We start from the raw sequence: 25,401 nt of genomic DNA on the forward strand, positions 1-25,401 counted from the left end.
TTACTTCATATGATGCTCAGGGAAACGTGTTGCAAAATAAAACATGATTTAATAAACTGGAGGTTTTATTGTTTTTATCATATCACACGTGGTTTGTTTTTCTGAGGAAGAATCAACAGATGAAGTAAAGGAACCTGAATAAAGTGATAAATGTACAGCATTGGGTTAAACAGGAAGTGACATCATCCACTCAGCTCATTGCCTGGAACCAGAGCCGTAGATATATATAGAGTAGGACAACTCTGTTCAGTGTTTTACAACAATGGCGGCTCATGGAGCCTCAATAGTTCCAGGAAGTGATCAGTTTATTATTGTAGCCAATGGAGTTAGAGCTGATTAGACGGTTTGTGATGCACTATTGACCAGTAAAATATCATTATCAGCATATCTAAATCCATTAACGTGTGCATTAAGGCATGTTATTGTTGTTGTAAAGAACAACAGATGCATTAGCAACACTTTTATTAATATTAATTTCCAACATGACTTTATCTCAGTGCACAAACTAACTCAGCTCTTTAAAGAGGAACTAAATCCCAATACACATGTATTTATTTATTGAATACTGCTGTTTGCTCATTGGTTCTGGTCAGGGGTCTGTAACCTTTACTGTACAAGGAACCATTTAACCTCATCTCACCTGGATTAAAGTCCTCCTGGAGCCATAAAGACCTTCTCTATGAAGACAATACAGTGGATTACATTATATACATTTAGAATTATATAGAATAATGTTTGATTTCTATTGATCATGTAAATGGAAACTTAAAAACATTATTTATTTATTTATTTCAGTTTATTTTCGACATGGTTGCATTCACAGAAGTTTTGTTTTTTCTTGTTTTTTTTATTTTTATTTTTATTATTTTTTATTGTACATGCCAAAAAAGGAGACGAGAGAAGCAGTTTGCTTATCTAAGTCCTGAACACAGAAAATTTACATCAGAGCTCGTCTCTCTGGTCAAACATTCTTTGGTTCTGATCACAATTTCTTTTTTTTTTTTTGTCCTGTTTTGTGTAGGATTTATTCTCATCTGTAGTCAGTGTTTTTTTAATTCTTCCTCTCCATCGTTGTTCGTGTCGTCCTTCTTCCTCATAGATTTCATTCCCAGACGTTGTTTGCGTTCCTCCAGTTCAAAAGAAAAGTTCATCTTCTGTCGAACTTCCTTGTTATCTTCAGAAAGTTTTCTTAGCATACGAAGGATTAGAAAGACACATACCCCATCATTAGCAGGCCAGTGATCATGACCCCTAACGGGTGGAGGTCCTCCACATCTTCCACTGAGAGGATTGAGAGGCACAGCATTTGGGTTTTTCCTTTTCCATCCATGACGTAACCACTCAGGAATGTCTCTTTTGGACACGCTGGTTCGTGTTGTTGTGATCTTCTGTTCGTGAAGATTAAGTCGATTGTGTTCATTGATCAGTTGATAAATTCTATCTCGTTGATGTGTTGATCTCGTATTCATGTAAGAATATGTTCTGAGTTTTTTCTTTAAATCTAGTCAAGTTTGCAGCTTGTTTTGTCTCTACATCAAGGTTATTCCAGCTGGTAATAGCTCTATGGACAGTGCTGTATTTTCCAATGTTAGATTTAACCCTTTCTTGTATAAACACATTATTATGTCTTAGGTCATAAGCTGTTTGTTTGTATGTGAAACGTTTTTGTATTTGATATGGGAGTGTTTTTAGTGATGCCCTAAATGCTAGAATTTGTGTGTTGTAGTGTATTATTTGTGGCGACCGTGGCTCAGGTGGTAGAGGGTCGTCTTCTGATGGAGAGGTTGGGGGTTCGATCCCAGTACCTGACTATGTGTCGAAGTGTCCTTGGGCAAGACACTGAACCCTAAGTTGCTCCCAGTGGTCGACTAGTGCCTTGCATGGCAGTCCTGTCCCACTGGTGTGTGAATGTGAGAGTGATTGGGTGAATGAGCTGATATGTAAAGCTTTGAGACTGTTTCAGTGGTGATAAAGATCTATATAAATCATGTCCATTTTAATTCTTGCAGTTTTAGGTATTTGGCCTTTTGAAATAGTTCATTTTTGTGTGTGTGTGTGTTGTGCTTTATATAAAATCCTAATTGCTTTTTTTTGTAGTTTAAATAAAGGTTTAAGATACGTTTTGTAGGTGTTTCCCCAGATTTCTGAGCAGTAATTTAAATGTGACCCAATAAGGGAAGAATAGATTGTCTTCAGTGATGTGGTTTGTAGTATTTGTTGTCATTTCCATAGGATGAAGCTGCTTTTAGCAACTTTGTTTTTAACTACTTGTATGTGTTTTTTCCAGGTCAGTTTCTCATCTATCCACACTCCTAGTGCTCTATATTCTTTTACTTGTTCTATTATATCCATGTCTAGTTTCAGTCTAATGTTTTCTATTTTTTTATTTCCAAAGCTGATGAATTTTGTTTTGCTAACGTTTAGGGCTAGTTTATTTACATTGAGCCATGTTTGGATTTTTGATAGTTCCTCATTCGTCGTTTCTATTAGAGTTTTAATGTCTTTACCTGAACATAAGATGGTTGTGTCGTCTGCAAACAGCGTTAGTTTAAGGCAATTTGAGACTTTGAAAATGTCGTTTATTTATAGAATGAACAGTTTTGGCCCTAAAATCTAACCCTGTGGTACACCACATTGTATGGTTTGGCATATTGATATGTTTTGTTCAAAGTCCACATATTGTCTCCTATTTCTCATATAACTTTTAACCCAGTTTAGGGCGTTGTGGCTAATGCCGTAGTTTTTAAGTTTTTCTTCCAGAATATCATGGTTTATTGTGTCAAATGCTTTTTTAAGGTCCATAAAAATGCTGAATACAAATAAATTATTTTCTAAAGCATCTCTTATATTTTCCGTGGTATCAGTTATAGCCATTGCTGTTGAACGTCTTTTTCTGAACCCATATTGGCCTTCGTGTAATATTTTATTCTCTTCTATGAATTTAATAGCATCTGTAAAAAAAAAAACAAAATATTTATTTCAATAGTTTTTTTTTAAAGCTATAGGGAGCCATTGTATAAGAGTCAAAGGGCCACATTAGGCCCCAGAGCCACAGTTTGCAGACCCTTGGTCTAGTCCAACTCTCAACATTTGATGAAGTACTGTATTTCAACTTGGCTTTAATGAAGTTCTAAAATGCCAGTGACTGCCATCTATGGGTTAAAACCTGCTACTACAACAAAATGTTGCTATTGGCTGAATTCTTGAGTCTTTACTACGAAACCAGATAATTCTATCCTGGATTTATCTCCGTTAGCTTCACTAAGCAAACATTGTCTGTCAGACTAAGGCTGTCCTCTGGAGCGACACCTGCAGGTGAATCAAAGTATTGCACCTTATGCCACTGACGGCCTTTATTACAACGTTTAAACATTTAAAAGCATTTCTTTCCCTAATGTTATGATTAGTATTTTTCTTTGACCATAATTAGGATTCTCTGTTAAAATGTTGCACAAACGAACAAAGAATTTATTTATTTTATTACGATTAAATATGTTGTTGTTGTGTTGCAGGGGTGGAGCAGCGATTTTAAAAGTGAGGGTGTTCTAAGGCACCCATCGTTTATTCAGTTAATTTACTAAAACGCTGATGGAGCTGTTATTAAGACAGTGATTCTCAATATGTGGCTCTTTGTGTCTTAATTTTAATAAAGATTACCCCAGAAAGGGAAACTTTTTAACCATTTTTCAACTTCCTTTGTCTCATTTTTGCCCCTTTTCCAAAAATATTAACACTTTTTTGTTTTTTCAGATTTAAATTCTCTTTTCAATCTTATAACATCTGTTTCCTTTCTTTTTTTGTTTTTAATCCACTGTTGACTGTTTTTTACGGAAAAGAAAAGAACGCGTGGCCATGAGATAATACTGCAGTGAAGTGAGATACTGTACTTACTGTATGTGAGACTGATTGATGAAGACAAACAGTGTTGTAGAGGACACTCTCTAGTATCACTGTGATACGGTTCATACATTTTTACTGTAGAATATCAGTCATTTACATTAAAACTGATCTTGACTTTTCTTCAAGAAAGTTTCCTTAATTCATTATTTTTGTTTAGCATTTAACATTTTCTTAAAATATCACTTTATTAATTATTTAACTTTACACTTTAAGGATCAATTTAAAATGATCCATACACACAATAGTTGTTTAACAAAATAAAATATTGAGAACATAAATAACAAATGATAAAACAGCTCCACATTGTCCGTAGCTTTTAGCACATTTTAGTCCGTTTTTTGCCACATCGCTGTTAACTCTTTGTTTACCTTCTCAGAACAGCAGCTTTGTCAAATGTCTGGCTGTGATTGGCTGCTCAACCATTCAGTCAATCAAACTGGATCAATACGTCTTCAATAATGTAAAAGTGAACTTTTGTTTTCATAAAAGTGTGGGTGTCGTCTCTGATACGTGCCTGGTGGCTTTAATTTGAAAAAAGAACAGTCATTTTAAAATGTATTTTTATTTATTTTATTTTTATTTTTATCAACGACAGTACAAGCAATGTTGGCGTTAATGGGGGGGCATTCACGGGCAGTGCCCCCCAGCTGACCTACTGTGCCCCCCCCACACACACACACACACACACTGTTCCCGGCCACTACAAGGGAGCTTTTAATTAATCAAAGATATCTGATTGTCTATCAACTGACTGTCTGTTCACTGACAGCGTACAGTAGTCTGCTAAATAGATATAATATACTGTAATTATTTAACGTTTGTGCTATTGAACGTACCCTAGAGCTGTTGTAATGTGTATATGTCTATGTCCTGCTCTGTTGATTCACAAGATGTCACTCACATTGTTGCATCGCGACAACGCTAATGCGCTAAATTCTGATGTAGAACAGGAAACTTGATAATCTGTCGTCTGAAATAATCAAAATGTCCATATTTTGTGTAGTTTACGGATGCTCCAATCGTTCTCACTGAGAAATGGAAAATAGATTTTATAGAGAACCGATGATTGTCGTCCACATGTAAAAAGCTCACAGAACAACGCCGTAAAAAGTGGATTTTAAACCTACGTCTGTGGTCAGGAGGAGCAGAGTCTGCTGACGCTGTAGCAACCACTTCATGAGGTTTGTTAGCTTAGCGAGCTAACTTTGTTTTTGTGGCTGTGTTTATATCGTATTAGGAATCTGTGTAACCTTCATTCTTGGCATTAATGAAGTTAATGAGAAAACAAAAACCATATAAAGAGCATTTTTCTGTTTTCATTCTTTTTTTTTAACTTGTTCTGTTTGTGTGATATTTATGGCAAAATTAGAACGAGAACTGAAGTCCACTACATCAGAGGTTTATTCCATAAAACAGGTTATGTTCAAACTCTGAGTATCTCATTCCTAAACTGAGGTATGTTTATCTCTGAGTCTGTTACCATGGTAACATTGTCCATGAACTAAACCTGGTCACTGACAGGTTTTATCAAAGAAACCCTGGGTTTCTACCTGGCTCCGCCCACCTGAACACTTTAATGAACCTTAACACTTTTCTCTGAAACACATTAGTGACATCACACACCACAGACGTGTTCACATCATTACTAATGTTGTGTTGATTTATTTATTTATTTATTTTTTTATTAAGCAGTAGTTTTCTTTCTAACATTGTAGATGTAGATCATTTAGTGAAACACACTGAGAGGTTGATCTACATTAAAACATCTACTGACGTCTGTAGTAAAGTTCACTGAATACAAACCTGTAGATAATATAAAGGAGGAGATGATCATTTAAATTAATACACTTTTAAGGCTCCAGGACCTGGGGAGGGAAACCAGATGTGTGTTCCATAAAGGAGGTTTAACAAACTCTGAGTCTATCCATAAACTCTAGGTCAACATACCCTCCATGGTAAACTCTGTGTATCTGATTCATTACAGCTGGTATGAAGTGGGTTAATAAACCCTGAGTATGTAAACCTTGGGTTACTGACGTGCACATGATAAAAAACCATCATCAATGGATCAAAGATTTACTCGAGCTGCCATGGCAACCAAACGGAATAGAATAATTTATTCACCCTGATGGTGAAATAAGCCGTGTTTGATGAATATGATCCTGTTCAGTCTGCCAACAAAGATGATGGTGAACTTCTACAGCTCCATCATCCAGTCCATCCTCTGCTCCTCCATCACCATCTGGTACGCTGCAGCTACGGCCAAGGACAAGGCCAGACTGCAGCGTATCATCCACTCTGCAGAGAAGGTCATCGGCTGCAATCTGCCCTCCCTCCAGGACCTGTACGCCTCCAGGATTTTGAGGCGTGCAGGAAAGATTGTGGCCGACCCCTCCCACCCCGGTCATAAACTGTTTCAATCTCTCCCTTCTGGTAGGAGGTTTCGGTCCATCAGGACCAGAACCTCCAGACACAAAAACAGCTTCTTTCCCTCTGCCACCATCCACATGAACACACCCCAAGTCACCCACTGAACCCCCCCCCCCCCCCACCCGATCACCACCTCCACCAGCTTGATACCTGCTGCACTGTATATATATATTTATATTTATATTTATCCTATTTATCCTTTATTCTCTATCTATCCTTTATTGATCCCTCATCCTTTATATTTATCATTATTATTATTATTATTGTTGCTGGGTTGTGCTTTGTTGTTCTGTTTTTATTTCTTTTATTTCTTTTTGTTGCTTGTTTTGTGCACCAACCACCAAGTCAAATTCCTTGTACTGTCCTCAAAACTGTACATGGCAAATAAAACATTTCTGATTCTGATTCTGATTCTAAAGGTGTGTTCAGTCTTCAGTGATTATAGTGATTAAATCACCTGTAATTAATAACACTTTATGATCACTTCATCACTTTATCTCTTCAGTGACGTGACGAGTGGTGAATAATATGAATAAAATATGTCTGAGGAGACGTGTCAGCATCATAGGATGTCTGCATAGAGAGTCCTCCTGTTACACTGGATATAAACACAGTGACTGATGCTTCATATCTAATCATTTATATTGATTTTTAATGTAATATTATCACCTGATTCATCTATACGTCATAAAAAACACTGAAGCAGGATTCGAACCCGTGACACATCACTTCTAAGAGCAGCGTCATAATTCACTGTGACATCATAACTTTAAAGGTACATGATCTACAGATTTAACTGTATAACAATATAAATAAAATAAAACAATAAATGATCATCTCCTCCTTTATATTATCTACAGGTTTGTATTCAGTGAACTTTACTACAGACGTCAGTAGATGTTTTAATGTAGATGCTACTCGGAACGGAGTGTTAATGCTGCCTGGCGCCGACTCTGAGTACTAGACATTTCAGGCGACCCCACATGGGATTACGACCCCAAGGTTGAAAACACTGTGTTATGTCCTTTCGATTATAAATTAGTTGTTTTCATGATTTTAAATTGCAATTATGAAGCTTTTTATTTTAATCCTATTTTTTTTATTATTTTAATTTGTGCCTTACTTAAATAAATGTGCTACAATGACTATTCTGAATAAACAGCTTTAAATACAAAGAGAATTGCTGTTATTGTAAATATTATTATTCCTTAGCCATGTTTGTGAGATATTTTGCTAACACTGAATTCAGAACTCCATCAGCACCAGCTAAACATGCAGCCCTGAAGCTGGTGCCTCCGGCTCTGCAGACACACACTATTGACCTGTTTTGGCCCGCGGACCTTGAGTTTGTGGTTTTAGATTATACATCATAATCTGTTAAATAATTACAGAGTTCATTAAGACAAAAAATACACGGGTGATACATTAAAACACCTTATTTAAAACGTTGTAGTTTATTTGCATTTTGCTGAACAAAAATCAGTGATAACAGTTTTTTCCGACAGCCAGTGAAGGCGGCACACACGTGGCCGTGGGGCCGTGAACGCGCTGCTGCGTTCAGGGTCCCGTCTGAACAGAGGGTGAACTTTTCCTCTGAACCAACTCAACAATGGCGGCCCCCGGGCCCAACAGCAGCTCCACGGGCCCCGGTACCATCGGCCATGTCGGGTCCGCGACCCACCAGCTCCACAGCGGCAGCAGCATGCAAGGTAGGTAGGCCGGCCCAGCGCGACCTAGTACGGCCTGTGGGCCGCGGTCCGAACCTCGGCCGCTCTCTGCGGGTCGCTCTGCTGGAGCCTCCTGTCATCTGGTTCCTACTTCCGGTCATATCCTTCAGAATAAAACACCAAGTGTACATCGTTGTTGAAATAAATCTGTTTTTTTTTAAAAGTAATTACTCTACACATAACCACAAACTAACAGCATTTCAACATTGCGTTTTTTGTAAAACTGCTCTAACATATTAATTTAACTTATGTAATATTTCTAAATGTGAGAATTAAAAATACTGTTGTGCTAATAAATATATATAAAATTATACTTCTCCACAGTTGTTTGAAATTGTTTCATTTTTTAATTTGGAAAAAAAAAATATGTTATGCTTTCTGCCTCTTCCTGCGTCCATCCCTGTGATATTATGTATTGATTGTTTAGTTGTGCAAAATAGTTAAACATAAATGTTTCAAATTTACATTTGAAACATTTTGAATATAATTTACAATGTGTTTAATTTTAAAAATATTTAAAAAAAAACAACCCACAATCACTACATATTATATGGGTCTTATATTATTGCTCCTTGAATTGGTATTGTTTTATTAATATTTCCTCTCCATCAGAGCTAATACATCACTATGGTTTTCAATAGTTCTACTGTTAGCTGTAGAACATAGTTACAGTTTCAATGTGTGTTTTATTTAAGCTGTTGTTGCGACTTTAATCATTAATATTTCTGTATTTTATAGTCTTTGCGCCACATGTAGTCGTAGTTTGCGCGTTTTATTCTGAAGGCCACTTAAGGCAATTTCCGCTCCAGTCAGGCTAGTGCTACTAGCCACTTTAAACTTTAAAGTACTGAGTTTTACGCGTTAGCATTAATGACACAGTGTGAGGGGACGGCCTGGTAGTTTATCTTTAATGTGAAATGTTTGTGAGGCAAAGCACAGTGTGAACACACTATGAATGTGTGTTAGTGTGTAGCCTGTTAGCTAATGTTGTTAGCATGTAGCACCGAGGCCTTCCACTGTCACTGCACCGTGATGCTAACATTAGCTTCACATTATCTCTGATTACTACTTGCTGACAATTCAGCTCATTTAATAACATTCATTATAATATTATTAAATATAAATGCTAGCATATGAGCACATTTTCAGTGTTGTGTTGGTCCTCACTTGTAGGGCAAAACAGTGTTGGAAAGCTGAGGCACTGACTCCAGTGGATTATGAAGGTGTGCTGTGGTATCTGGCCAATCTGTTGGTTGACAGTCTGATAAAATCTCATATTTGTTTTTTGGCTGATATCAACATCGGATTGGGACACCGCTACGAGAGGGAGCCATTGCTAAAGAGCAGACCCCTGGCTTAAGATAATAAATAACCTCATTTTAATCATTATCACACAACGCTAGCCAGCTGTGCTAATGCTAGTGTGAGCAGTGGTGCTGCTAAGTAAGCATTGCTTGAGTAGAATGCCATGTTGTGTAGACATATTGGTTGTTATTGGCCACAGATCCCTCAAGCAGGACTTACAGGTGACCATCCTTGAGGTGTGTGTCGTCCTTCTTTGTGACTTTAGATCGTTTTTAGCAGGACATTTCTCCACAGAGCATCACATGTAGCTGCTCAGCTTACCTCTGCTCTGCAGCAGCTTGTGTGTGTGACGTCATTGCAAATTTACGAGTGGGGTACGTTTGTTCACAGTTGCGGCGCAGCTAGGAAAGAATTGATAACGGGTCAGAATACTTACTATCTTATATATACATATATATATATACATATATATACACAGTATATTTTTATAATAGTCAGTGGACCAATAGTCCATAATGTTCTGTAAGGCTGTGCAATTAATTGAAATTCAATTATGATTTTGATTATTACACTCAACAATTACAAAAATAACAATCGAGAAAAAACAATTATTTAAAAAAAAAAAACATTTAAAAAAAAAATTCTACATATGTTTTATTTTTTAAATAAAACAAACTTCCATGATCAGGAACAGGAATTAGGAATCAGCTTTATTGACCAGGTACAGTTTAGAACAATACGAGGAATTTGACTAGGTAGTTGCAGTGAAAGAAGACACATCAACACACCGGAGCAGCCATTTGCGGTGCCCACATATTTAGGTGAAAAAGGGATCAATAACAGGAGGAGAGGAGGGGTGAGGGGATAAAAAACTGCCAGTTTGAAACTGATTTCCCTAAACAGAGAAAACAAGCAAACATAAATGTAAGCATGACACAGTCAAACAACTCGAGACAAGGCATGTGGGAAGGGTTGGGTGGGAGGTTGGCTGGGGGAGGGGGTCAGGTGGGAAGAACAACAGGAGTCCAGCCGTTTGGGGACATGGGCGTGCTGCCAATGGGCGCTGCTACCACGCCTCCATGCAGCTGAGGATGGGAGGTGGGGAAAGATGGCCAACGAGGCATTTGAAGTTGAAGACCTGTAGCTGCGTTACTGACAACCAGATGACGTGTGGAAAAGTTCAGCATCAACAGTTCCAGGTGGGAATGTAGGGAAGGAGCGGGGGGAGGGAGTGGGGGTAAGAGCCGCCGTCTGCAGAAACTTCCTGGTGATAAGAGTTGAGACAACCTTGGCTTTAGCCTTGGCTAGCTGGGGAGCTGAAAGGGAAATAAACAATGTGATTTGATACAGGCTATGTTAATTTCCAATAGCCTTCTGTCCTGGGTCTCTCTGCTGTTATCCAATGAATGGCCTAGTTTCCACTTCCAAGCCGGGTCTCCAACTTCTCCCAGTTGTTATCATAACGCGTAGACGATCCAAAAGCAGCTCTTGCTTTTGATATCGATCAACACATGAGTCTGAGTGTTCAGAGCTCTGCTACATCCTTCAGAAATCACTGGCAGCTTTTCCAAAACAGTCGCCAGCGTAGTACGGACTTTACGATAGATTAGGAAGCAACCAGCTCCGATCAGCAGCATGCCTACTATCATTATTCCAATCATGTAGATGTCCTCCACGTCTTCCACGGAAAGGATGGACAGACACACAACTCGCCACTTGTTCCAAGGGTCAAGGGTGTATCCAGCCGCAAACGTCCCGCTTGGACATGCGGGTTCACCACCCCCGGTTCTTTTCATCGAATAAATCTGATCGATAGCACTGAGAGACCAACTAATTAATTCCATTATTATGGTTTTGGATGAGTTACAGAGAGAGACTGTTGTTTGGCTCACAAGACCAGACAAAGCAGCAGCTGGGAGAGAGATAAGAGTGGAAGGGAGGGAGAAACAGAGAGTGCGACTGTCCTCGTCGAGAGAAGCATCAAGATATCTTCAAAGAATAAAGCTTGGCACACACGAGAAAAAGCTATTATTAATACTAACTTTGCGTTGTTTAATGCACGTGCATGCTGGCTCCTCTGCTCCGCCCCTCTCAAAGCTAAAGCTAGCCTAGCATGCAGGCTAACACGAGGACAGTTGTTGCTAGCGGGCCTAAACATGGCTGTTAAACAAACAAGGCAGGTCAAGTGTTGAAAGGATATATTTTACCGTGTTTCATACGACAGTGAACTTACTGGAATTCATAATTCACTTCTCTTTAAATGATTTGTGTTATTTAAATGCTACAGTTCTGTCCGTAGCACTTCAGTGCATTTGTTTACAAAACAATACTTTGCATCTTTTTATTTATTTGTATTCAAATGAAATACATTTATTTTTATATTGAATATTTTTTGTTTAGTGCAAAAGTGATCGTACTTGATTTTAGTGTGTGAAAGATTTTATTTATGTTTAGAATATATTTACATTGTTTTATACAAAAAGTAAATAAGTTATTGGTTGTCAAATAATGGTGATTTCAATTATGACTAAAGTGATTATTGTTGTTCTATAACGGTGTAATTTATTCTCCATGTTACAGAAACCAACAGCTGCTGGAGGTGTCCCAGTGAAACAGGTACAGTGTTCACATCTGTTTACATCTGGTGTGTGATTGATCTCAATGGAATTAAAAAGTGCAGCTTTCAGGAAGTGATGTCATAGATCAGACTGGTCAGAAATCTGAGGTGAATAACTGATGATGTGGAGTTAAAGATGCTAGTGATGATCATTTCTGATCAGATAAAATTATAGGGGCTACATCACTTCCTGTTTCCTGGCTCGATTATCTGTCTTTATCTGATTAATGAAGTTAATACAGCAGCTTTAAACTCTGCAGCTCAGTTATAATTCACTCATAATTCACTCATAATTTAGTGATAATTCACTCATAATTTAGTGATAATTCACTCATAATTTAGTGATAATTCACTCATAATTTAGTGATAATTCACTCATAATTCACTCATAATTTAGTGATAATTCACTCATAATTTAGTGATAATTCACTCATAATTCACTAGGGATGTAACGATTCACTCAACTCTCGATACGATTCGATTCACGATACTGGGTTCACGATACGATTCTCTCACGATTTATTTTACAAAATGGGACTGTAGACAAATGATGACTGAAAAATATTCCTTTATTTTTTTTGGGGAAAAATCTAGAAAATACTGTTCTATTTTCCTTTATTTTTTCATTGTCAAAAGAATCCCTTGATTAACTATTCAAAACAATGCAATTTATCTAAAAATAAATCTTGAATGAAATAAAAAAAGAAATAATACAAATGAAGAAGCCTATTAATTTAAATTCTGGTTTAAACTACATAATAGTTGTTTTTCTTTTTAAAAGTGCTACTGAAAATGTATTTTGTGCCTTAACAATTGGACTTTAAAAAAAAAACAGTCATTGCACTGATTTACGTCAGATATTTGTTTGGACCAGCAGAGGGCGCTGGTAACACAGTGGTCGGTTGGCATGCAGAAATTCTTGCAGTGAAGAAGAGATGCTATGCTAGCAGACAGAGCTAATAGAAAAACGTGACTTTTACAGATATTCACGTAATATTACAGATATTCTTTCGGTGCTAAAGGGGTAAGGAATCATTTATGAACATGTTTAAGAGTAGAAGGCGGGCAGAAAGAAAGTAGTAGCAGATTCCGCCCGCCGCTTGTCCACTGCTGGACAAGAGAAGGGATAAATATATAGCGCCCTCTGCTGTTTAAAAAAAGTACTGCGATTCAATTTTCAAAGGATCAATGACAATCGTGATACCTATGAATCGATTTTTAACTGCCTTACGATTAATCGTTACATCTCTATAATTCAGTGATAAATCAGTCATAATTTAGTGATTAATCAGTCATATTTCAGTGATAAATCAGTCATATTTCAGTGATTAATCAGTCATAATTTAGTGATAATTCAGTCATAATTCAGTCATAATTCAGTGATAAATCAGTCATAATTCAGTGATAAATCAGTCATAATTCAGTCATAATTCAGTCATAATTCAGTCATAATTCAGTGATAAATCAGTCATAATTCAGTGATAAATCAGTCATAATTCAGTGATAAATCAGTCATAATTCAGTGATAAATCAGTCATAATTTAGTGATAAATCAATCATAATTCAGTCATAATTCAGTGATAAATCAGGCATAATTTAGTGATAAATCAATCATAATTCAGTCATAATTCAGTGATAAATCAGGCATAATTCAGTGAAATGTTTGTTCTCCACTCCAGGGGTTCAGATCAGCCTGTCTGCAGTGCCTCACAGTAAGCATTAGACACCTCAGTGGTGATGGGGGGCCACCCTGTGCCTGTGGGGTGCTCTGGTTGTGGGGGTGTCCCAGGGTCTGTTTAGGAGAGCTTGTGTTAGTGTGGGGACAAAGATGACTCAGCACTTGGTTCATATCACAGTGGTTCTTTATTTATGGCCCTGTTTACATCACGTTTAGCTTCTGTTTACATTTTTATTTCCAAAAAGTTCTACCTTCACACGACAACATCTTTTAAACAGTCTCTGTTTACATGTGAAAAGGAAACATAAAAAACATGTAGTAAACATGTAGTCTTCAATTCAATTCAACTTTATTTATATAGCGCAAAATACAACAAAGTCATCTCAAAGTGCTGAACAAAATATTAGGTCCATAGTAAAAAGTAAGAATCCAACAAGATCCACATGAACAAACATTTAGTGACAGTGGGAAGAAAAAACTCCTTTAGAACCAGGTTCAGAGGTGGAGAATAATGGAGAACATCTGCTGTGACTGGTTAGGGTTAGTGAACAGAAGGACCAACAGAATAGAATAGAAGGATAGACCATCAGAATGTTCTAGACTAGTTGAGCTGTGAACCATTGATCAGGAACCACCAGCTCCAGCATCAAAACACCTGAAACAGAAAAGAGAACCCTCAGAGTTAGAGGAGAAGACACAGACTGCAGAACAACATGATACACTATGATACACTCGTTCCTAGTGGTTATGTTAATATTAAACGTTTTGCAGCTTCCTCCATAATCTGAAATGCTGCCACTACAGACGAGGTTTCATCTTGTACTGGGTGCACGTAGTGATCTCAGTGATCACGACAGAGGGGACCTTGTCTGCTTTAAATTATTGCAATTATATGATGTACGCTCTAGTAAATAAGTAGGTTTTGAAAGTAATTGTCTCTCGCAATGGTCTGAGGTGTTGACCATTTTGTGTAATGTCTGTGATTGTGAGCAAAACAATGAGACCAAGTCCGCTTTAGGTTATTGCTATTATACAGTATACACTTTAGCATATAAGTGGGTTTAGAGTTTAACCTTAAAGGTGTAGAGAGTAGCAGCCTCCCGTACTAAGACTGGGAGCTGGTTCTAAAGGGGAGGAGCCTGGTAGCTGAATGATCTGCCTCCTGTTCTACTTCTAGATTCTTTAGGAACTTCCAGAAGACCATCAGACTGAGAGCAGAGTGATCTACCTGGATGATAGGACACTAACAGGTCTCTATAGATATACAGGAGCTAGATCATGTAGAGCTTTGTATGCTAACAGGAGGATTTTAAACTCTATTCTAGATTTTACAGGAAGCCAATGAAGAGAAGCCAATACTGTAGAAATATGTTCTCTCCTGTTAGTACCTGTTAGTATTCTAGCTGTAGCATTCTGAATTAACTGGAGACTTTTTAGTGAGTTACTAGGACATCCTGACAGTATAGAGTTACAATAATCTAATCTAGATGTAACACATGCATGGATTAGTTTTTCAGCATCACTCTGGGTCAAGATATTCCTGATTTTATAGATATTACAGAGGTAGAAGAAGGCTGTCCTTGTCATTTGTTTAATATGAGAATTAAAGGATAAGTCAGTATCAAAGATAATGTCTATGTTTATTACTGTGGTGCTGGGTGACAGAGTAATGTCATCTAGAGACACTATTTACTCTGATAATTTATCTCTGAGGTGTTTTGGACCAAATAAAATCACTTTGGTTTTATCCTGGTTAAGAAGGAGAAAGTTACGACTCATCCAGGATGTGATGTCATTAAGACAAGCCTGAAGTTTTAATAACTGATGAGTTTCATCTGATTTCATTGAGAGATAAAGCTGTGTATCATCTGCATAGCAATGGAAATGTATATAATGTTCTCTGATAATGTTACCTAGTGGAAGCATAGATAATATATTGGTCCTAAAACTGAACCTTGTGGAACTCCATGATGAACTCTGGCTGAGGACAGATTATTAACATGAACAAAGTGGTTCTGTCTGATAGGTAGGATTTAAACCAACCCAGCGCTGTTTCTTTAATCCCAGTCTCTGCAGCAGTAGATGATGATCCACTGTATCAAAGGCTGCACTGAGATCTAAGATCACCAGAACTGAGACCAACCCTCTGTCTGAGGCTAAGAGGAGATCATTGGTTACTTTTACTAAGACAGTCTCTGTGCTGTGATTGGCTCTAAAGCCAGACTGAAAGCTCTCTATAAATTGTTCCTATGAAGGTGATCACATAGTTGACCTGTGATGACTTTTTTAAGAATGTTGTAAACAAAAGGTAGATTAGATATTGATCTATAAATGGATCAATGGTTGTTTTTAAGGAGAGGTTTGATTACAGTGGTTTTAAAGGCCTGTGGTTCATAACCTGTTACTAGAGATGTGTTAATCCACTTCATCATATTAGTGCTGATTAGTGGAAGAACATCTTTAAATAGTGAAGATGGGATTGGATCTAAAAGACAGGTTGTTGGTTTAGAAGCACTAACTATTGAGGTCAGTTCAGATAGACCAATTGGAGTGAAACTATGTAAATAAAAGCTGCATGTTGAGGATATTTCAGGAGCTGTTTTGTTTAATAAAGTATTGATCACTCCTGCAGGGGGGACATTAGCTTTGTTTCTAATTGTTAGAATTTTATCAGTAAAGAAGTTGATGAAGTCATCACTGCTCAGGTTGACAGGAATAGAGGGTTCAACAGAGCTGTGGCTTTTGGTGGGCGTGGCTACAGTGTTGAATAGAAACCATGGATTGTTTTTGTTTTCCTCTATTAAAGTTGAATAATAGGAGGTTCTAGCTTTGCAAAGAGCTTTTTCATAAGTTAATAAACCTTCTCTCCAGGCTATATGAACTTCTACCATGTTTGAGGAGAGACACTTCCTTTCTAATTTTCTGTGATGCCTGTTTTAAAAGACGCAGTTTAGATTTATACCAAGGAGAGACCTTTTTATGACATATTGTCTGTTGTCTGTGTACAGTGACAACATTGCACTGTTGATAAGATCATCTATTTCCTCTGTCATTAGACATTGATAGATACTCTCTGTTGAGATATCATATGGATCAGAGGTAAAGAGCGATGGAACTAAATATTTATATCTAGCTACAGCTTTCTCAGACAGTGATCTACTATAGTGTACTCTTATATTGTCAGGTGATCAATATCTAAACCATATGAACAAGGTTCAGGGCATGATTAAGATAATGAGTTTGTTTGTTTACATGTTGTGTAAAGCTGATTGAATCTAATATGAGGTAAACAATTTATTTAGGCTGTTGTTTTCATTAGAATGTTAAAGTCACCTACTATGATAGCTTTATCAGTGCTCAGCACCTGATCAGTGACAAAGTCAGAGAATTCAGAGAGAAACTCTGAATATGGACCAGGAGGACGGTAAACTATAACCAGTAAAGTGGGTTTTTCTATCTTGTTTTTGGGACTACAAATTTCAAGTGAGAGGCTTTCGAATGAATTTTGGTTAAGTTTGGTTTTTGGGGTAACTGATAAGTTTGAGTGAAAAACTGCTGCCACTCCTCCTCCCCGACTGTAGTATGGATGTAGTAAACATGTAGTAAACATGTAGTATACATGTAGTAAACATGTAGTAAACATGTAGTATACATGTAGTAAATATGTAGTATCCATGTAGTATACATGTAGCAACCATGTAGTATACATGTAGTAACCTTGTAGTATACATGTAGTGACCATGTAGTATACATGTAGTAACCATGTAATAACATGTAGTATACATGTAGTAACCATGTAGTATACATGTAGTAACCATGTAGTAAACGTGATTTATCAATAAACCAAAATAATCACAGACCCAACCTTTCTGAACCATAATAAAGTGGATCTCTCTTTAAGCCTGAACCCATTACTGCCCGATATTATTCACATATGTGCACAGCGCGCACATGTGACACACACAGCTTCACACCAAATAACAACAAAGAATGAGTCTTTTATGTATTTTATAACATTTATTCATCGTCCTCAGCATTCTTTAATGAGTTTCTCTCTCTAATCAAACACATCACCTGACGTTCATTCACATTACACTGCCCTTAAACGATCCTTAAACTATCCTTAAACTATTCTTAAAACCACTTTTTTTCTGCTGAATACATACTGTCTGTATTTGGGTATTAAAGGGCTCATGTTAAGCTAAATGAACTTTTCTGAGCTTTAAACTTGATAAAAGTCTACTAGGGTTTCATAAACACGTCCAAAGTGTTTTTCATTGATTCCATCAATCATTAGTTAGAGGGTGATTTACTCCTTTCTTACTACAGGGTGAACACAAACACCTCACTACAATTTGATGACGCGTTCCCACTTTGATGATTAATTTGACGTGGCACTGAGCTGGAGAAGCCACGCCTCCAGGAAGCTCTCTGCCGTGATTGACATGTAATCAGACACGCCCACGAAGGTCAGCATTTCAGCATCCTTCGTGCAGTGCTATGCATGTATTTACTACAGTATATGTATGTACCGGTTAACGCCCCGCCCCCACGCTCTGACTCGTGTTTATAAAGCAGCATGAGCTCAGCTACAGAGTGGGTGGGAGGAGGGTGGGCCGTCCTCTGGCCCTACGTGACCGTGTGGGGAGGAGGAAGTCAGTGTCCTGTCTATAGACACGCCCACTCATGAATATGCATAAGTAGGCCACAAATCAGCCTGTTTGTGTAGAGTTGGTCAGAAAGTGACTTTTCAGAGGATAAAACTCTGGAAAACAGGCGAGTTTGGGAAAATAAACCTCAAATACACACACACTTACATACCTGTACACCTAATATATTTTCCAAGTGTTTACATGTCACATAGACGGTGCTACATAGTGAAGGTCACCTGATCACTATAGCTTCACTCACACCACACCTGTGTCTACGTGTGACTGATATATTTATGTTTGGTTGGTGTACATCCAGGTGTGGTGTAGGCGTGCAGACGGTTTAATGTGTAACACGTTTACACGTTTGCAAACACACATGCAGACGTGACTTGTGCATTGTGCCCGTGTACCCATTCTAAGTCTATAGAAAATGTAGATCAGACGTGCAAGCGCAGGGTACGTCATTTACTGTACGTGTTCGTTGGACTGGTTTGCATTAATTTAGAATGGATCCACCCCCCATAGTGTGTGTGTAGGCGTGAGTGGGTGTCCATGTGTGTGTGGGCGTGGGCGTGTGTGTGTGCGGGCGTGCAGCTTCACGTGGAGATTGTGTGTGTGTGATTGTCGTAGTTTATCACAGATGTCAGTGCAGCGCTGTTAGTGGGCATGTCCTAACTACTCCAGGAGTCCTGCCCATAATCAAGGTGGTGTTACAATTTCCCCCCTTGTGGCGGGTCAGCAGAAAACAGGGTGTTAGTTACTCTTTAAATCAGGTATTAAACTCATTTTAGTCCAGGGGCCAAATACGGACCAGTTTGATCTGGAGTTGGCCACAGATTATAGGTGGGCCAAGAAAAAAATAATTTCAACATCATTGTGTCCTCGTTTCCAATATCAGTTCAATTCACTTCAAAACTTTTTGATTTTGTGTAATTTGTGATTGTTTGTGAGAAATTGCAAGATTTTTGGAAAACTTGAGTTATTTTATAATTTTAAATAAAACGTCTTTTCTAAAATGTACACTCTGGAGCCACTTTTTAAAAAATTCAGTTTTCAAGCACTAAAACACTGTTGCCATAGAAACGAACAGACAAACACCTACAAAAGTTGAGTGTTTTCACTATAAAATGTGGTGTAAACAGAGCCTTTAAATGTCATGGTTGTAAAGTGCTGAGTCACTTTGATCACTTTGACAGGATGTGTCCTGGTTTGGTTTGGTTTGCTCTGTCATGTCTCTCATGCACTACATTCTGTGTTGTGCACGGACCCTAACACTGGGAAACCCTGTACATTTTGGGTTCTTGTGTGTGTGTGTGTGTGTGTATGTGTGTGTGTGTGTGTGTGTATGTGTGTATGTGTGTGTGTGTGTAAAGGCTGAAAGTGTTAAAGTGTGTGTGTCTGCATCCCACCAGGCAAGCGTAAAGCTTTAAAGCTGAACTTTGCTAATCCTCCAGTGAAGCCCACCTCCAGGCTCCCCCTCCACCCCACGCCTCCATCCTTCCAGAACCCACACATGTGAGTAGAGACACACACACACACACACACACACAGATCAGGTGACCCCTGAACAGGACTTTACATGATCTGTGTGCATGTAGACATCCAAACCAAGGTTTATGTTGTTGTTCTTAGACAGTCCTAATATTCCCTCCTATCTCCTTTCCTATCCACTTCTGCTTAACCCTGAAAGTGTTTAAGTGGCGGCCATGATAAGGAGTGTTCCAGTTCTCTTTAAGCTAAGGACCACGTCAGATTATTATTATTATTGTTATTATTATTACATCACCTAGTGGAAATGCATCTGATTGTCTAAACAACGTGATGTCCTTTCCCTAACTCCTTTAGAAAGTCTTCTTTCCTTAACCCTGTGAGCTCATCCACAGGGTTAAGGAAAAGTGGATAGGAAAAGAGATAGGAGGAATAATAGGACACAGCCTGACTCTAAAACTGACAGTTTGTCCTGATGGTGGCGCTGCAGGAAAGGTCAAAGGTCATATCATCTTCACAGCCAATAGGGTTCATACTGTAGTGATCATTAATGTTGTCAGTAAAACTATTCCAGATCAATGATTGTAATGTAACATTTGTCCTGATGATGGTGCTCGAGGACAGCTCAATGTTTATTATTTATCAATCAATCTTTATTTGTATAGCACCAAATCATAACCAATGGTATCTCAAGGCACTTTACAGTAGAGCAGTCTTAAGGACGGACTCTTCATTTTATGGATACACACATATGCATATATACGTATATACACATACATATGTATCCCACACCCAACATGAATTCATCATGGCGGCAAGGAAAACCTTCTGTTAAGCAGCAGGAACCTTGTGTGGATCCCATTCCTATGATGAACAGCCATCCACGTTATGCTGTGTTGGGTGTGTGCACTTATACAAATATCCTATACGTCAGGAGGGAAACCTGGCTGGCACCCATAAAAATAGAACCTAACAATCATATCAACAATAACCATTAACCACCTGTCAAACCGTCACAAGTCTCAATTTAAAAAAAAAAGGAACATTTATTGAAATTAACAAAGTTGAGGTAGAACGACAAAAAGTAAAAAATATTTAACAAATAATAAAAACAGGGGATGTAGAACAAGAGCAAGTAAAAAAATAGAGTGAGACATCTCATGAAATATTATGAAAGAAAACTGTTCATCCTTGTCCTGAAAATAGCTTTGACAAAAGTTGGCCTGACTGAAGATATATTTTATTAACGGGATTATTGAGTATAAATATATATAATTATAGTATTAAACACAAAAAGAAACTATGAATAATAGTCCATTCCAACACAACCCCAGAACATAAATTAACAGAGGAAAATAACCTGATGCCAGATGCACATTAAGCAACAAACTGATCAAGTTTCTGTTCTAAATTATATCAACATTAACAAGAATAAGTAGTAAACTGCTTCTCAAGGTTTTAAAAAACTTCTTTTCATCATAGCGCTGAGAGAGAAGCAGAGAGGGAGAGAGAGACACACATACACACACTCACACGCGCGCCAAATCTCCAGCCAGCCGCTCGTTAAATACAACAGCGACAACAACACGGAACTATGAAACAACAGCTAAGTTAAACAGTTAAAGGATGCTTTGAAAGTTTAAAACTTGCCGTTGGGGTTGAAGAGCTTCTTTCACGCTCTGCTAATGGGGGGAGGGGCTCTGCACTCTGTCTCCAACAACATGTAGCAGCCGCTCTGTATATAAAGCAGATTGGCAAAAGCAGCAGCGCGCATCTGCCGATTAAATCGCTGGCTGATGAATTGATCATGTGTTCCTCAGAGAGCGTCTGAGGACTCACAGCATGGAGTCTTCAGGGAAGCTGAAGATCTCAGGTGAACAACACTGTGACTTCACTGCTGAGGACCTCAGGGACTTGGGGGAGATCGGCCGAGGAGCGTACGGCTCCGTCAACAACATGGTCCACAAACCCACGGGGCAGATCATGGCTGTCAAGGTGCTACGCTACACTACGCTAACCTGCTACATGTTCTACACTGAACATTTCTTTTATTTTTCAAAGCAGTCATCTTCTTTTGGAAATGAATTAATTTATTACATAATCACAGTATTTTCAGAGCATGAGCTTATAAATGTGCTGCTTCACACTTACACATGTGCTGATGCACAAACTAGAGCTGGGCCATATATCGATATTCAAGATGTATCAAGTTTTCTATTTTGGCAAAATAGAAAATTACAGTATCACCTATATGGATGTGTATATTTTTTAAATCTCATTTTGTTTTAAAACACTTGTTTTAGGAGTCTCTGCTTTCAGAACAGCGTAAAAAGCTGAATTAGATGAATCACTGAGTTCTAACACAGAACTTCATCTAAACAAGCCACGCTACAGAACTCACTCACATGTGCTGTCCCTTACAGGAGAAACATAATAAAGTGGCTCATATTGATCAGCCGTTTTAGAGCATTTTGACTGATTTTTAAAGACTCTCAGAATACTTTGTACTATGACAATCTGAAATCTGACACCAGATTCTGAAAGATTAGTCTCTAATTTCATCAAAAAATTGTTTGTAGCTTGTTTAGTTCTTCCGTAATCAGCAGTTGAATAGAGCAAATTTTACACAAGTCACCAGTTTCAGAGCAAAAAGCTGAGAAAACAGGCTTTTTCTAAAAAAAAATCTGTAGTGACTTTGAAGCAATTTTTTTTGCTTTATTGAAAACTATAACATCTGAACATTGGTTTCCTTCTTTAAATAAAAAATAACAACACAGACAAGGCTTTTGATGGCAAAATTATTATTATTTTACTATCTGGCTCACAGTTGAATGTTTTGCTCACTGTATTTTGTATCTGCCCCTCCCCCCGTCAATCACACAGACGTTGCTTCCTTTTCCTCTCGACACGCAGAGATGACCTGTTTAGCCTGGTTAGTTGATGGTTTAATCTTATGATCACAACATAATCAATAATCTACTCATGTCCACACATGTTCTGTGTTAGTATGTGGAGCTGTGAGCTGATGGATACTTTATAATATCACTTCATAGCAACATATCTCTCCCCCGTTCCTGCTTCTTCCTCCTTAGCTAATGGTAGAATCAGTGGCTAATCTCTCATCTAAAGGTGCGTTGCTGCCACCTTCAGGGCACAGTTGGTCACTACATCACATTACAGTTTAGATATTGATGAGGGACCTCCTCCAGGGTGTATTCTAGTAATCTCTGTGATAAACAAGTTTTATCGTTAATGGTACTGAGCGTTTGGATTTGAAATGACAAATTATCTCGTCAATGGCACCGAGTGAGTTCATAAATGTGTCTGTGTGGCTTTTTGCATCAGCAAATTTAACCCACAATTGACTTTCTGGTCAGACTTTATTTGTATCAAAATTATTGAGATTTTGAGAAAAAATATTGAAATATGAGTTTTGTTCCATATCGTCCAGCCCTAGCTCAAACAGGAAATATTAAAGCATGTTTTCAAAGACTCAACTAACACTGAACTTTGGAAACAACTCAGTGGTGGAAGCCTGGTCTGAAAACCATCATAAAGTCAGAAAAGAACATTATAGCTGCTGCACAGCAATGGGCGGGGCCAGGCAGAAATGTAGACAGATGGAAAATGGTGTCATTATTAGAACTGAACAAGACTACATTAACTGAACAAAACTATATTATTATTATTATTATTACTGTTATTGTTATTGTTATTTTTATTATTGTTATTATTACAACTGTGTGGTACAAATGTTTAAAACTTCTTCATTCTACAGATGCAATGATTAGTCGAATACTTTAAACACATCATTAATCCATAATTATTTCAAGATGGAATATCCTCTATGTCACTAAGCTAATTAGCATTAGCACATGGAATTGTCACTGGTAGCTTCAGATGTGCAGACAGCAGCTGTTAGCATTTAAAGGCTGATTTCAAACGACTGGCAAAAATTCAGTTATAAACTCAAAAATACATAAATGACATGTAGACAGCGTGGACATGAGTGACACACTTCATTTCATATTTAAATGTGCTTTGTTCAGTGTTAGAGTTACAGTTTGGTGAAGGGTTAAAGACTTGTTGTGATGTTTTTAAAAGTGTGATGATACATTATCAGTTAATATTAAAAACATTTTTCTTTCAAAAAAGTAAGTAAATTCTGTCCTCTAGTGTTACAAGTGTGAAAGTACAGCATTCTTTTTTATTTATTTATTAGATCCTATTCAAAATAAAGGCAAGATTAATAACAAGTAAAATAGGCTTCACGTAATTAAAATGAAAGAAAAGACGATAATGCTAACAGAGAAAAATAAACGTTAAAGGGTCATTCATTTTTGTTATTTCATCAAATATCCCACGCACTTCAGTCTCAGAAGAATTCTGGTATTTTTACCAATTATTCTTTAATTATTCAATATTCATTCTGTAACGGTTTAGTTTGATCTGATCAATACTTTTATAGATATAGATAATGTAGTTAGGGGGGTATGTGTCCTTATTTATCTTCCATGTTCATCTTCCAATATATCTGTAACTCCATCACATTTAAAGGTAAATATGGTATAGTAATAAGCTCCACCCACTCTCTCAGAATACAGAAATAGATCTGCTATACATCATATCTGGTGGACATGTCAGCTCCTCTAAATAGTCACTAAGTCAGTGTGTGTTTGGGTCTGGAACATGTTTGGGTCTTCAGTAAACTATATGAACATATAGTTTTTATCACTATTTCTATTGGTCCATAACTACATGTGGGAATGTAAGAAACAATCTAATCTGTTTTAATTTATAGTATAAATGTTACACTTTATTGGGATATAAAACTATTTTTCTTCATTTTTGTTTTGGACCCAAACTTTGGGTTATTTCACCACTGGTGAATATTTAAAACTCTTTATATGAGGCTGATCATCATTTATTGTTTATTCGTTTTTAACTAAAAACATAAATATAACTAAAACCATTGCATCGGAAAAATGTTTATTTTGAAAAACATGAACAAATTTCTCACGCTCTACATTTTCTCCTTTTTGGGGGTGTTTTTCCTTCAAACTACATCAATATACTGTATATTGGTATAATCATCATAACAGTAATTAAATGCTGCATCAGAAACCAGTTCAATTTGTTTTCAGGGCATCTGCATCCTTTTTAATTTAAAGGTTAAGTCAAGATAATGGTAAAATAGATGTTTCCAACTATATTTAACATCTGTGTTTAGTTATGTGAATGCTCTTTTTATTGACCCTCTAAGGGTAGGTGGAGCCTCTGTGACCCTGTAGGTGTGGGTGGAGCTTCCGTGACCCTGTAAGTGTGGATGGTGTGACCCTGTAGGGGTGGGTGGAGCCTCTGTGACCCTGTAGGTGTGGGTGGTGTGACCCTGTAGGGGTGGGTGGAGCCTCTGTGACCCTGTAAGTGTGGATGGTGTGACCCTGTAGGGGTGGGTGGAGCCTCTGTGACCCTGTAGGGGTGGGTGGTGTGGCCCTGTAGGGGTGGGTGGAGCCTCTGTGACCCTGTAGTAGGGGTGGGTGGAGCCTCCGTGACCCTGTAAGTGTGGATGGTGTGACCCTGTAGGTGTGGGTGGAGCCTCTGTGA

At 37.8% G+C, this 25,401-nt stretch overlaps 1 protein-coding gene across 4 annotated transcripts in view; it reads left to right on the forward strand.

Annotated features, from left to right (window-relative positions):
• Nucleotides 1–7,848: 7,848 nt before the first annotated feature.
• The window catches only part of map2k4b (mitogen-activated protein kinase kinase 4b), a 29,216-nt gene continuing 11,663 nt past the window's right edge, over nt 7,849–25,401 (forward strand). Inside the window, exons 1-5 of one of the 4 annotated variants that reach the window (XM_028476228.1) lie at nt 7,849–8,039; nt 11,943–11,978; nt 13,659–13,691; nt 19,722–19,824; nt 21,618–21,792. In XM_028476228.1, the coding sequence (XP_028332029.1) occupies nt 7,940–8,039; nt 11,943–11,978; nt 13,659–13,691; nt 19,722–19,824; nt 21,618–21,792 (447 nt within the window). In that variant the 5' untranslated portion in view covers nt 7,849–7,939. The remainder of the gene's footprint in view (nt 8,040–11,942; nt 11,979–13,658; nt 13,692–19,721; nt 19,825–21,617; nt 21,793–25,401) is intronic. The other 3 variants (XM_028476230.1, XM_028476229.1, XM_028476231.1) reach the window with 3 other exon arrangements.

Source organism: Gouania willdenowi, chromosome 19, assembly GCF_900634775.1.
Source record: "Gouania willdenowi chromosome 19, fGouWil2.1, whole genome shotgun sequence".
In the NCBI taxonomy this organism is placed as follows: Eukaryota; Metazoa; Chordata; class Actinopteri; order Blenniiformes; family Gobiesocidae; genus Gouania; species Gouania willdenowi.